At 40.8% G+C, this 13,952-nt stretch overlaps 8 protein-coding genes across 8 annotated transcripts; 5 read left to right on the forward strand and 3 right to left on the reverse strand.

Moving 5' to 3' along the window:
* Nucleotides 1-80: 80 nt before the first annotated feature.
* On the forward strand, nucleotides 81-800 carry SS1G_09437 (hypothetical protein; the record flags this gene model as incomplete). The annotated part of the gene is made up of 2 exons (XM_001589665.1): nucleotides 81-84; nucleotides 397-800. The coding sequence occupies 2 exons, from the start codon at nucleotides 81-83 to the stop codon at nucleotides 798-800; spliced, it is 408 nt and encodes a 135-aa protein (XP_001589715.1).
* A 479-nt stretch (nucleotides 801-1,279) lies between these two features.
* SS1G_09438 (hypothetical protein) lies at nucleotides 1,280-1,614 on the forward strand (the record flags this gene model as incomplete). The annotated part of the gene is made up of 2 exons (XM_001589666.1): nucleotides 1,280-1,409; nucleotides 1,445-1,614. 2 exons carry the CDS (start codon nucleotides 1,280-1,282, stop codon nucleotides 1,612-1,614), a joined length of 300 nt encoding a protein of 99 aa, XP_001589716.1.
* A 1,413-nt stretch (nucleotides 1,615-3,027) lies between these two features.
* SS1G_09439 (aspartate-tRNA ligase) lies at nucleotides 3,028-4,844 on the forward strand (the record flags this gene model as incomplete). Its single annotated transcript, XM_001589667.1, has 3 exons — nucleotides 3,028-3,700; nucleotides 3,752-4,116; nucleotides 4,167-4,844. The coding sequence occupies 3 exons, from the start codon at nucleotides 3,028-3,030 to the stop codon at nucleotides 4,842-4,844; spliced, it is 1,716 nt and encodes a 571-aa protein (XP_001589717.1).
* Nucleotides 4,845-5,596: 752 nt separating this feature from the next.
* SS1G_09440 (predicted protein) lies at nucleotides 5,597-6,298 on the reverse strand (the record flags this gene model as incomplete). The annotated part of the gene is made up of 1 exon (XM_001589668.1): nucleotides 5,597-6,298. The coding sequence occupies one exon, from the start codon at nucleotides 6,296-6,298 to the stop codon at nucleotides 5,597-5,599; it is 702 nt and encodes a 233-aa protein (XP_001589718.1).
* A 923-nt stretch (nucleotides 6,299-7,221) lies between these two features.
* Nucleotides 7,222-7,660, reverse strand: SS1G_09441 (predicted protein; the record flags this gene model as incomplete). The annotated part of the gene is made up of 2 exons (XM_001589669.1): nucleotides 7,222-7,495; nucleotides 7,653-7,660. The coding sequence occupies 2 exons, from the start codon at nucleotides 7,658-7,660 to the stop codon at nucleotides 7,222-7,224; spliced, it is 282 nt and encodes a 93-aa protein (XP_001589719.1).
* A 418-nt stretch (nucleotides 7,661-8,078) lies between these two features.
* SS1G_09442 (predicted protein) lies at nucleotides 8,079-8,517 on the forward strand (the record flags this gene model as incomplete). Its single annotated transcript, XM_001589670.1, has 2 exons — nucleotides 8,079-8,213; nucleotides 8,479-8,517. 2 exons carry the CDS (start codon nucleotides 8,079-8,081, stop codon nucleotides 8,515-8,517), a joined length of 174 nt encoding a protein of 57 aa, XP_001589720.1.
* Nucleotides 8,518-10,309: 1,792 nt separating this feature from the next.
* Nucleotides 10,310-11,411, reverse strand: SS1G_09443 (hypothetical protein; the record flags this gene model as incomplete). The annotated part of the gene is made up of 2 exons (XM_001589671.1): nucleotides 10,310-10,794; nucleotides 10,868-11,411. 2 exons carry the CDS (start codon nucleotides 11,409-11,411, stop codon nucleotides 10,310-10,312), a joined length of 1,029 nt encoding a protein of 342 aa, XP_001589721.1.
* Nucleotides 11,412-12,493: 1,082 nt separating this feature from the next.
* SS1G_09444 (predicted protein) lies at nucleotides 12,494-12,971 on the forward strand (the record flags this gene model as incomplete). The annotated part of the gene is made up of 4 exons (XM_001589672.1): nucleotides 12,494-12,530; nucleotides 12,626-12,655; nucleotides 12,770-12,820; nucleotides 12,904-12,971. The coding sequence occupies 4 exons, from the start codon at nucleotides 12,494-12,496 to the stop codon at nucleotides 12,969-12,971; spliced, it is 186 nt and encodes a 61-aa protein (XP_001589722.1).
* Between the last annotated feature and the right edge of the window lie 981 nt (nucleotides 12,972-13,952).

A 13,952-nucleotide genomic window follows, 5' to 3' on the forward strand; every position in this document is an offset into this window, starting at 1 on the left:
TTGATAACCTAAGAAAAAGAAAAAGCTGAACATTTCATCCCAATTGTGACTCTTGCATTGGGCGCTCGCCCGTTGAGATAATGAGTAAGTGCCTATGGCGTAGAGATCGAGTAAGTGATACCACCTTCCTGCGGTGGAAACGACTACTGACCTCACTTCCATGTGCCTGATATTATCAAGAAAATGAAATTACTACTTTCCATCCAGATCAGATTGTGGGGTACAATGCCAAAGCACTAATCCTGGCAGCATGTTATTTCATGAGACATTTCTAGCTATTAATACAAGCTGTATGATGTGAGCATGTGTCTGAGACTTAGTGTAGCCACAGTGTCCGAAATCTGGTGTAGGACAAATACATAACGCCCCCGTCCTGTTGAACTGATGGCAAAACAGCTGTAAAATGCAATTCCGACACAGTCTTACTAAACGTCCTCATGCAGCTCGGCGCAGGCTTTGACTGTGCATCTGTAGAGGAAATGCATACCGTCCTATCTTTGGGTACTCACCCCAGCAGCATTAATTTTGCAAATCCATGCAAGGCACCCGAATCCCTTGCTTTTGCCTATAAAGTCGGCATTAGAAAGACGACCTTCGATAATCTCGACGAGCTTGACAACATAAAGAAATACATGCCCAACGCACAACTACTGCTTAGGATATATGCAAATGATAGTAGTGCTGTTGTTTCTTTGGGGGATAAGTATGGTGCTCCACTTGAATCGTGCCATGCGCTTCTTGTACGTGCAAGAGAGTTGGGTATGGATGTTGTGGGAACGACTTTCCATATTGGTGACTGAGCCTTCGTTAAATGATCCAAATTCTACGGGACTAACTGTCTCAAGGATCCTGTGCTTCAGACCCTGACGCAATTCGAGAAGCAATTGCTCATTCAATTAGTCTGGAACATTGCACAATCTTTGGGATTCTCCCTCAAGATTGTAGATATCGGAGGAGGATTTCAGTCCACAGAAACTGCATTTTGTCCAATGGCCATAGCTGCATCTAGCGCCATATCTGAGGCATCATTCCCAGAGCAAACAGAATTTATCGGAGAGCCCGGTCGCTTTTACGCGTGTGGCGCATTTATACTTGTTTGCCGGGGTCATATCCCGTCGAATTTCGACGGGACCGACAGCTTCCAAAGTATTAGAAATGCTCTATCAAAACGATGGGGTATTTAAAAGTTTCATGAATGGGCTTACAGAGAAAGAAGTGTTTGCACCAACCTTGATTATGAGCAAAATCGATGGTAATGTAGCAAGGAAGACGGGTGAACATGCCTATATTATCTGGGGTCCAACATGTTCCAGCACGGATTGTGTCACCCGCAGAGCTACTTTCCCGTGCGAGGTTAGGGTTGGTGATTTTTTGGTATACAGAAACATGGGAGGTAAGAGCTCGCGCGGGTTAGCTGCTAACAATGTACTGACGGACAGTGCAGCATATACTTCAGCTACAGCGACACGCTTTAACGGATTCTCCAGTCAAGCAGGTACTATCTACATTTGTAGACGTTCCAAGAATTACGCGCAAGCTGAAGAATGCAGTAGTGGGGAGGAAGATTGCTCGAAAATGGCGAATGCATTTAAAACTCCTACAGTCGAATTATAATATTTCTAGCATTATACTAAACTATAGGATTTATTTCTTGCTAAGAGTACTTCTTAAGCGAATTATTCATTTCTTAACAAGTGATCGGTAACATTCATTGATCATTAAGGTGCTTCTTAGGGGCTTTTCGAAACATGGGAGGAAAGTATGTAATTTAACACCCTAATTTATGTACGTCAGCTGGAATTTTCTTAGGATACAATTACATAGGAACCAAATTCAAGGTTACTCCAAAAACTTTCAGATTTCTATAATCGTATAAATCTGTGCGAAAAAAAAGTTTTCAAGAGCTCAGCGATGTATGTTAGATATTTTATAGCTAGAGCACCAAGGCTTTTTGAGCATTGAAAGACCTTAAACAGACACTGCAGTCCAGGCTACTGGATGCCCTGCATAGTTGATTCTCCTCCAGAAAGAACATTTTCTATGGGGCTTTGGGGCAGTAGTTGTAGACGGCATTTAAAGCCTAATTGCCGCTCTTAAAAATGCGGAGCGTGCCAGGCGAGGAAACTTCCAAATAAGTAAATGGAAAAGGGATACTTGCCGATACTATCAGTGCTCGGCTTCTCAAACATGAGTGTATACGTTGAAGCACCCAAAAGTTGCAAAAATTGAATAAACGGCGTAGATCATCTGCTGCACAAACTTTGGTTGCAAATATCAATAGGCCAACTTCCTGTCGAAGTGACACGATTACAGATGGCGCAATTCGCTTGAGATCAACACATGTCTGTGTAGACCATTCACGCTATGCGTGCTGATGCCATTTACTTGTACCAAATATCTGCCGACCACCCCGGATACGTGTTGTTGGGATTTATGCGGAAGATCCGCCCATGAGGTGAAGAAGTGCAAGCTCAAAACCGCGGAGACTATTCCAGATGTATAGAGCCAACGGCAACTCCACCTTCAGCTTTTTTGATCACGACAAGATGCCCCACCTAGAAGAAGAAAGCAACATGATAAAATGCAAAAGATTTCAAGATGCCATTATGAAGTATGAAGCATATTACTCTTCATGCTCAGAAGAACAAGCCAAAAGCAATGACGTAGATTTTGATATCGCGATGAGATCCCATGTACCAGTTGATGCGCAGCATAATATTCTGATTGACCGGTGTGTGTGTCAATTTCCCTACCATAATTAAAGAGTAAAGGTCCCAAAAATGATATTTCAATATATATGTATAGGAAATTGAAGTTGTTGTTGCAATTGTGAGTGATCTGAATGATGTCTAAAATCCGATACCCCTGTAAAAAGCTATGACCTTCGCTCGCGCTAAAATTCTTACTCATACCATGATCATAACTTGTCGAAAGTACCCCTCCATCCTTTTCTATTTTGTTCATGAACGTGAGTATTACCACTCAATATCACTAGATACCATAGTCAATTACTTCACAATTATAAATATGGCTGAACCTAACAAAGAAATCCCAACGGATCCCTCCATCGCGCCCGGAGGTGCTCCACCTGCAGGAGAAGACCCCGCACAACCTTCTAAGAAGGGAGCAAAGAAAGCAGAAGCCAAAGCGAAGAAGGAGGCAGAAAAGGCACGCAAAGCCGCCGAGCAAGCTGCCAAACAAGCTGCCGCCGGATCTGCTGCTTCTGAAGACCTCGCAAAAGATAACTACGGACAAATCAAACATACCACAAAACTCGAAGCCGAAAGTGTACATCTGAGGGAGATCGGAGAACAACATATTGGCAAGACGATTAAGGTTCGCGCATGGATTCAAAATGCACGAATGCAAGGAGCAAAGATGGCGTTTGTGGAATTGAGAGAGGAGGGCAATTGGACGGTGCAGGGAGTTGTGAGTGCCAGCGCGGAAGGGAAGCCAGTTAGTAAACAAATGGTCAAATGGATTGGAGGCTTAAAGCTGGAGAGTTTTGTTGCGGTTGAGGCTGTAGTACAGAAGCCATTAGAGTCTGTCAAGAGTACCAAGGTGTCGAACTTCGAATTACATCTCGCAAAGGTCTACTTGGTAGCTGCTGCTCCTGAGATGTTGGGTTTGGGTTTGGGCCCAGCGAGCAGGGCTGTAGGGAAGTTAGATGAGGAAGAGGATCTAAGTGAAGCTGCTGCAGGTAAATTTATATACTATTTCTATATTCATTATTGGGCTAACAAATCCATAGGGCTTAGTGTCACAGAAGGTACCCCGACTGCCAGTTTGGCCTCCCATCTCAACAATCCTGCTATGCATAAGCGAGCGCCTGTCAGCCAGGCTATTGCTGATATTCGAATTGCTGTCGAGGACTACTTCTGCGATTACTTGAGAAGCCATCGTTTTAAGAAATTCCATCCTCCTTGTTTGATCGGAGCTGCTTCCGAAGGTGGTGCAAACGTATTCAGAATGCCATACTTTGATAAAGAGGCATATCTCGCCCAATCCCCACAATTCTACAAACAGTTTGAAATAGCAGGAGGCCGAAAGAGAGTTTACTGCGTCGGGCCTGTTTTCCGTGCAGAGAACTCGAATACTCCAAGACACATGACTGAGGTAAGAAAAGCCCCTTTTGAAAACGTTCAGAATGTTAAATATATGTCTAGTTCATTGGTCTCGATTTGGAAATGGAAATCGACGAACATTATCACGAGGTCTTGCACATGCTTGAAGGTGTCCTCCTTTTCATTTTCCGTAACCTTGCCGAAAATTACCGCGAAGAAATCGAACTTATCCGCTCAATATACCCATCCGAAGAATTCCTTCTCCCCGAAGCTGGCAAGGAAGTCCGTCTCACTTTTGCCGAAGGTCAAAAACTCCTTCGTGAAGAAGGCCCCGAAGAATTTAGGAACGTCAGCGACACAGAAGATATGAGCACGCCTCAAGAAAAAGCTCTCGGAGCACTGGTTCGCAAGAAGTTCAATACTGACTTCTATGTCCTCGACAAGTTCCCCGTCGATGCTCGTCCATTCTACGCAATGCCTGACCCTGAAAATCCTGCTGTCACAAATGCATATGATTTCATGATGCGAGGTCAAGAAATCCTAAGTGGTGGTCAAAGATTGCACTTACCAGAGCAATTAGAGGAGGTTATTAGATCGAAAGGATTGGATCCTAATCAACCTGGTATCAAAGAATATGTAGATGTATTTAAGAGTGTGGGTGTGCCACCTCACGGTGGTGGAGGCATTGGCTTGGACAGAGTGGTGGCTTGGTACCTGAATCTGCCAAGTGTGCATTTAGTCTGCGATTATCCGAGAACACCGAAGAGATTAAGTCCTTAGGCTCTTCGGTGTATAAACCATGGAGTTACTGGAACGATACCATAAACCCAAGCAATTGATCTTTGGTAGTTAAATATTGGCCTTAGATTATCAGAATAGATGAATGAGACAATTTTGATATCGTATCCGATCAAAGCCAGGGATCAAAACCAGGGATCAATAATTTAACAACGCCAACTGGCCTCGAAGCATCTCAGTCAATGCGGTAGCAACGAAGTGAGACTCGGGAAGATGTTGCCAAAAGAGCAACAAGCCGACGAGAAAAAAAACCCAGAAGAAATCTATCAAAAACCATTTCAAGGAGCTAGGATCTCCCATCATCAAACTTTCCTGTGTGATGTGTGGTGAGTTATTGAACACCCCATTAGAATTGTAGTTTTCAGAAATCATTCCAGTCCATCAAAGCCAGGCAGGATATTTTACTAAGTGATATAGGGCATCTGGTGGTAGTACACGGTATAAGTTGAATTCTTTCAGGCGATCAGAAGATAGTGAATAATCGTAAAATTCTTTGCTATTATGAATATTCAAGATGACAACTCATAGATAAATAAAAGAAAAAGATCCAATGTAGTCAGCAAAAGTATCAAAAGCAGATATAAGCCTTACATCCTGATATAAATTTTCATTTTCTAAGATCTTACATTTCAAAATAAACCACGCGATGATATATTTTAACATCTTTCAAAGCAAAAACAGCATAGACAAATCAAGAAAAAAAAAGAAGAAAAAAAAAGAAGAAAAAAAAACTCCTAACGACACAATTCATCTAACTTTCTCTTCCTTCCTGCATGCGTCCGACTACTCCAACCTTTCCTCACTATCTTCCTCATAGCAGCTAAATAACGAATTCTCCTCGAATTTCTCACTTTCATTTTTGCTTCTCTTCTTTCTTTGGTAAGTTTGCTGATTAAGCTCTTTATGAACAATTCCTGTATATTTCTTTTTTGATTTTCGGATGTGGTTGTAGTGAGTTGCTTATCTCTCTCCTCTGTACCCGTACTCGTGCTCGTACTTGGTGATAGAGAATTAGTGGGTTGTGGGATGGTTTGTTGTATATGCGTATCCTTATGCATATTTGCTTGTAGTGCCGAAGTGAGATTATGGCTAGATGATGCAGCGGTCTCTGTGCATGGATTTTTAATTTTGGAGGTGGTTTGGTGGGTTTCTGGTTTTGCCGCAGAGGTAGTTGCTGGAGAGACATCTATTGTTAATGCATTTCCCTCTAGAAGTTCGATAATCTCTCTAGTGGGACTTGGATATCGACTAGCTGTAGATTCGCCTTGTGTAGTAGTTGAAATAATGGATCCTTCAAGCTTTCTCGTCGAACTGGCAGATGGTTTTTGTTGCGATCTCTTGAGATATGATGCGAGGCTAGAAAATGACCTTTTGAGTATCGTGCTTGTTTCCTTTTTCTCTGGCTTTTGTACCTTGTGGAGATTTTCGTCCTGCATTTTTTGAATACTTTTATATTAATGGGTGAATAATACCGGATGTGAATACTTTATTGTGACTTGTGGGATTTTGTTAGGGTTGTGTAGAGTGCGGAGATTTACAAGTGATTAGATGGAAGGTTTGTTGTAGTTGAGCTATGTAAATATTAGTACGGTGGTTTGGCGGATGCATTGTTTACAGGAATATAAATGGCGATTAAATTTAGTTGGTTGGTTCAGATTGGCGTTGTTTTCTACTTATTCCAGGACTTCATTCTGAGTATTCTGATTTCCATCATCTTCGATCGTTCTGTTCGTCAGATATGCATCCGCCGTCAAATCGCAACCATCGTTGCCCGATAACATGCCTCGATCTTTATGCACTCAAGCACTTGAGTCGAGTCTTCCTTATGGTTCTTGTCACTGTTCTTAGCGTCTTCAGCTCCGTTCTTCTCTCACTATCACACCCCAATCTCGCCACTAATATCATACTTTCTCGTCTCGATCCACCTCATGTATTGTTCGAGTCCCCATTCCACCATTCTCTTCCCATTTTTTCCAAAGTACCTCTCCAGGGAATCATGCTCACCTCACTCACCCGCTCAAATTTTCATCTTTTTCTCTTCACTACCTTGAAATCCTTTCCACAGACTCTTCGCATCGTTAAGCATTAGCTCAAGTCCCTCTTCAAACACTTTGATCTCGATAATACTAGCGCACCATTCATCATACCTTCGTCAAACTCTTCTTGTTGCCCCTTATCTTGAATCTGTGATAGTGATAGTGAGAAGATGAAGCTCGTTGAGGTCATAAAGTCGTCAGATATACATCAACTAGTGCAAAGAAGCTCAACGTAAACTTTTAGGATGAAATGATTCGTGATTTGGAGATCGAGATGCTTCTAGTGAAGCGAAGAAGTTCCATCGGAGAAGCTGGATAATCCACTAAACTGTTTGGATCTTGTTCCTACATTTATTTTCCCTACTTTTCACTGATAGATGCTTTGCTGACTTCTTTTGGCGTCCATCGCCAGATCGGGTGGGAAGCCAATCAGAATGAGAGTCATCTCCCCAAATTGGATACTCACTTCCGTCATCCGCGTCACTACTCTGTGATGATTGATTCCTGTATTTGGTATCAAATCCACCCATATCAACGTCGCCACCTCCCTTTCTATGGTTCTGATGATCATGAAAGAATCCTTTAAGAGAACAACTGCTATTAGGGTTAGTTGAAGCGCCAGGGATGAGCTGCAGTGCTACACTAGTTTGTGTGTTTTTATTGACAGGCTCGCATGGTTCTGCCTGAGCAGATTTCAGACCGGTACTTGACTTTGGAATAGCACGCTTCGCATCTTGCTCTATGACGTGCTTACGAATACATTCTGCGCGTTGATCTACCCATTCCTTGCAGCTAATCACCCAAGGGTAGGGTGAAATTGAAAAGTCTGGATTTTATGACGTAATGAAGTTACTCACACGACAAGTGAGATAGTTTACGCATTGGCAATACTTCCAAGGACCCTGAAAATCTGAAAATAAACCAGCTGCATTAGAGTGGATAGTTCGACCTCTAGCAGGACCTGGAAATTGAGCAAGTTGTTGATGCGAGGAAGAAGATGAATAGGTATGTGAAGTATTCTTGGAAAGACGGTTGTTGACTTAGTGTTCACTACCACGGATATAAACGAATGTCTCAAGCTTTAAAACATCTTCAACTGTTCACTGCTGCAAACCACGGGATAGCTAAATTAGAGGGTTAGTCCTTTTGTTGGGAAAATGCGAAGGAGGAGGCACATACAATGTCTTCACACTCTTTATCTGAAATGCATGAGATTTTTGAAGTGGTATTATTTCTATTTGCTATCAATGCAGCTTCAAAGACGGCTCGCTGGAGAGTGAAAGATGTAAGGTTAAGGCAATGGCTGATCATGGAAGTAAGTATATATCCGTTCCGGCTAAAATTTGCCCTATGCTTGTAGCTCAAATGCGGATGAGAGTGTTGACACTTTATTGTGCGTCTACCGTTGCTCGGATTGATAAAGTCGAAGAGTCTCCAACTGCTGATTAGGCTTTCTGTATTCCGCTCCCTCCATTTCATAAAATGGTTTATGATTGTTATAAAAATCCGTGCGTGTGATCGAGATATAGGCAACGATATGTTCAATCTGTTGTTATAAAATCTTACTTTGAATTCACCAGGAATTCTTCGGTCTTTACAAGTTCCAAGATACCCAATAATCTCTTTTTGGACAACTTTAGACAATAAAAGAAGAGAGCAGAGTCCTTAGTTTTGAATGGATATAGATAACTACGCGAGGTTTAATCTTTATTGGGAGCAACAACTCTGATTGAATACCAAGAGTATTGAGAAAGATACTACATACCTATATATATATGTATACACTTGTATTTCTGGAGTGAGTCTACTGCTTCTGGTTATTGGCTATATGGAAGTTCAATGTAATCATATAGTGGGACAAATATATAAACGATTAAAGAACAACTATAGAAGGAATAAAATAGAGAAGATAGATAATAAAAGATATAAGTCTAGTACCCTACTTTCCGGCCACCCCTAATTCCGGCCACTTTTCCTCACCAAAAATGACGAAAATCGACTTTTATAACTTTCTTATTTATGGATATAATTCTTTGAAATTTTAATTACAAATTTTTTGTTTATATAATAATACATTCTGAAAATTTCAGATTTTTCGCAATTTTATTGCTTGAGAAATTGAAAGTTGAAATTGTGATTTTTAATTTGTGTAGGATTTATTGTTACGACGGCTTCGGATCTCGTATCATGTAACCAATTATGTAATCACATGGTCCCTTAGATCCCCTCGGTCTCTTGATCGAAGGGACCGAGGGGACCAAGGGGACGATTAGCATGAAGGTCTATATAACCAAGATGGATTTCCTTTGCATAGAGCTTCGTGCTCAAGATCAATCATTTAGTATACTCTACTATTAGTTACGAATTGCATATCATTATTGTCATTACTTAAGTCCCTGCTTGACGCCTAGTTATAAACCACCTCGAGAGCCTAGAGCACTTCCACGTGATCTAGACGGCAAACCTCGTAACAATTATTCACTTATTTTGAGTACTATTATTATCCCCTATCCTACCAACACATAAATCTCATATTAATAAATAATAAATAATAAATAATAAATAATAAATAATAAATAATAAATAATAAATAATAAATAATAAATAATAAATAATAAATAATAAATAATAAATAATAAATAATAAATAATAAATAATAAATAATAAATAATAAATAATAAATAATAAATAATAAATAATAATTTTATATTCTTCATCCCATCTAACCCATCCTATATCGTCCACCAGTGGTCTTTTAACCAGACAAGAAATCAGAATAGTATAAGGGATAGGAAAAAGATTTATTATTCATTTCATCAATGATCAATCACTCCACTCCAACTCAACTCCACTCCACTCCGTAGAAAATATTAGAGAAAATCCCGCCAAGAAGAGAATACGTGTTTAATGATAAGAATGGATACCTACCAGGAGACTGGATGGAGCCCGGTGAAATCATGGTGATACTTTCGAGAACCGAGGATGTAAGTTACTACTGCTACTGTACTAGACATATATGGAGCACGTATGTACGTAAGTATGTATGAATGAGGATGGATGTGCACTGGAAAAGAAGCTGCCTCGGTACGAGCCAAGAATGACACGAATGTTAGCGGTATAGCATGGGAATATACTTTTTAGCAGCTAAACTATTCTTATTTATGATGATTTTGCATGGTCTCTTTACAGTGGCGTTGCTTCCAGTCGATCAATTTTTCAATATATGCAGCAGTGTGCCAGATTCTAAATCAAATCCCATGCTGGGTATCATTCATTCAACTTTCGATCTCATCGCTTCAATATCGCACTTCATTGACTAAATCTGTCCTGGTATCCGCAATGCTCTATGCTCAATCCCACTCTCATTCCTCTCGCCGGACCCGACATTCATCTCGTACAAATAATCATCGATCAAGCTACCGGGCTCCAAGGCATTGGAATCAGCACACGACTCTTCATATTTTGAATCAATGGCACAGTCTTGTGAACTGTGTCACCCCAACCCTCAATCTCCCAACTTTGCTCTCTTCTCTTCTTTCTTTCTTCCAGATCAGCAAACTGCCACAAATGATGTACAGTATTTAGCTCTCCAATCTGTACAAACCAAGCTCCAACTCCTTCCATGACTTCTCTACGAGCCTTGAGACCACGACGCCAGTGGGTCTCCCATTCTAAGAGATTACCAGGGTGCAATGTGTAAGAGCGCAATTCAAAGAGACCACCAAGTTGACGTGGGGCAGTGGTAGGCCAAAAGGAAAATTCTTGCATGAGAGATACGTTCTTCTTCGTGATGAGAGACTTAAGCTTCTTGTCGAATTCAGCGAAATTGGGATGCGATGCAATACTGTGAAGAGAGTCGTGGTAACCGTGATATCTTTGATATTCCCAAATGTGAACTATCATCATCAATCATTATTAGTGTCTCTTGTTTGGATAAGATCTAGGAGCAAACGGAAGCTGAAAACTTACCAAAAGTATCACAATCGCCAACTTCTGTTCTCCAGCTTCCAACCAAGTGTACTTTATTCTCTTCCATACCCGCCATCTTTGGATACCATTCGCCAACCAATTTGACATATTCATCAACCTTATCTGGTTTCACCTCATGGAATACAATCGAATGAACATATTTGCCTCTCGCCAAAACCTGACTGAAACTTTGTTCAATCTCCTTGTCCATTTCCCGACCTTCTGGGGTACCATAAATCAAGCTACTTAACTTTCCCTTCTTCTCGCCATTTCCGTTTGCGTGTTCTGCTCCGCTTAGTGCTTGGCCTGCCGAAGCAGATGTTTGAGCTTGGGAGGAAAGGTTGGACTCACTTGCAGCTTCTTTCTTACGATGTTGATCTGCGATTCTTTCTCGAAATTCTTTCTGCTTTGCATCGAATGAGGCGACATCTTGAGGGGTAATATCTGCTAGGGCTGGAGCGCGGGAGAGAGTGGTAGATGTAGTCGTGAAAGCTCGAAGAGGTTGGCTCAAGATAGAGCTGCGTGAGATACGTCTTGTAAACATCGTGACGATGCTGATTGATGATTGTTAGAGCTGGAGAAGCCTGGCTGATGGATGTGCAGTTTTCGTGATTGAAAGCTGTAGCACTCGGAGAAAGGTGAAGAAAAGAATAGTCGATTGGTCAATTGAACTATTGAGATTTTAAGTTTCAATTATTATCCGATTCTTGTAATATATCGCTAAGTTTGGATTTCCCAAAGTGTGGTATGATGTTGATGTCGTCGTCGTTGTCGATTTACCTCGTCTCGTGTCGTTTTCGAATGCAAAGCAGAAATGATTTTCGATACTATCTCTTAAAGAATTGACGTTATCTCCTCCTATTCTTTTCGGAGATGCAATCAACAGAAACAAAGAAAGATGGAAGCTGCAAAGTAGGTAGGTTTAAGAGGTTTCGTAGCACAAGGACTCATGTAATTGGATTAAAATGATCGCAACAATGGCAAGCTTTCTAGATACCCCGCACTTTTTGAATTCTTGTCTCCTTTTAAAGCAAGAGCGGCGTGTCAAATGAAAAGACAATGCAGGAAGGTTGAAAATTGGATAGGTAATAATAATAGATTGGTTACAAGTTTGTGTGGTTACAATTTTGATGTATGAAGAGAGAGAAAGAGAGAAAGGTGGCTGTACCGGGTAACATATATGAACTTAAATGAGGGAAATAGGACCAAAGGAAGCAGTGACGAAGTGAGGAGTAAACAAGGATCTGTGGCTCCATTTTGAGTGAATTGAGTGAAGGCTTGAGCTCTTGTGGAGACCAATTGCAATTGAGAATATAAATTATTTGTATGGGGAAATTGAAGCTGAAGATGTCCTTGGGCGTGTAATGAGTTGTCACATGTTTTGTGTGACGATAAGACTAATCTGAGTTGGGAAGTGAGCTCCTTTGGCCTAAAATCCAAGGCATCAATAATTCTCATCATTCATCCGACCTGATGCCCACGCTAACCTAAATATGCTCTAGCTTATTTGCATTGCGGCTCTTGCCATACCTACTCAACCTCACTACACTATCAAAATTACCACCACCTAACCTCCATCCAATCCTCCGGTACATTTCCAATCGTATCCCACAGTACAATATCACAATGTCTTGGTTAGGAAAGAAGTTCCCTGCGCCTATCGGTATGTTAAACTCTTGAATTGAAGGCCGTGAAAAGCTTTCGTTCCGTACTTTTCCGATGTTGATGGAATGTTCGCTAATGAAATTGTGTTTTTAGCAAAGCCAATGGCTCCTTTCTTCGTTGCAGGTATGTTACGTCGAGAGCGGTTCAGCTCAAAGATGTGACGGATTGCGAATTTTGAAAGCTTTTGGAACTGGGGGACTAGGGTTTGAACTTTCGGGCTGATTAGTTGGGATTTAGGTGCCGTCATTATGTACGGAATCAACTCTGCTGCCAACGCCATGGCAAACAGTATGTCTAACCTATTTACTTGATTGCGGATATGGACCACAAAACTTGACGTAAAGAGATACTGATTAGATTGACTATGACAGGCGAGGAGTTCAAGAACGATCCTAGAAACCCAAACGCAAAGACCCCAAAGCCAGCCGATAAACACTAAATGGGAGAAGGATATGATGGCGAGGCATGGTGGTCGAGAATTGCATAGAATGAACCTTCGTCGAAAGATTGGTTTGGGAGGAGTATGGATTCCCATGATGGATGTGTAAATTTAGAGACAATAAGATCATCCGGGTGTCAAGGAATACATGTATAGTGATGCAAGTGTGAGCAGACTATTATGCGCAAGTTTGACATCCTTTTGAGCAGTAGTTTATGTCAAAACGTAGCAATTAGAGGGTTTAGTGGGTAGCCTCGAGTGAGGTTGTAACATGTCTACTCCGTACTCAAGTGTCATAATTTGTCATAATTTTGTCCTCCTTTCCATTAGATACACTACAGGAGATATAACTATCAGATATCTCTTTCTTAATATGAAAAATCGCTGAGTTTTTAAGGCTATGATCTATGATGGTTTACATATGGCTCTAATAATTATCTAGCAATGTCAAGTCAAGTGATAAGTCTAGTACCCTACTTTCCGACCACCCCCTAATTCCGGCCACCTTTTACACCAAAAATCGTGATTTTCACCTATTGATAACTTTGCAACCAATGAATATAATTTGATGTAATTTAAATCATGATTTTATTATATAGTTATTGTGACCAAAAGGGTGTTTATAGACCAGCAATTGTATTTAACTTAGAATCTACAGGTGAAGAGCACCTGTAGATGGGGATAGCTACTCTATATATACACAAATGAATGGCCTAGCCGCAATAGCTAGACAAAAAGAAGTCATATTTATCCCTCCAATGATCTTACTTTACCGATAACCATTGATACCTAGTACTTGTCCGGATCTGATCCTCAGGTCACCTAAATCGCATACTAATCTCGAGTAATCGTATCATGTGTGGACATGGTTAATGTACCTGAGGTTTCTTATATAATAAGGGTGGGAGGAAAGCAGGGATTTCCATCACAGTTATATAGTTTCAATTTTAAATCTATTATGAAATCAATTATTCTTTTAAT

This window comes from Sclerotinia sclerotiorum, genomic scaffold (genome assembly GCF_000146945.2).
Source record: "Sclerotinia sclerotiorum 1980 UF-70 scaffold_13 genomic scaffold, whole genome shotgun sequence".
NCBI lineage: Eukaryota > Fungi > Ascomycota > Leotiomycetes > Helotiales > Sclerotiniaceae > Sclerotinia > Sclerotinia sclerotiorum.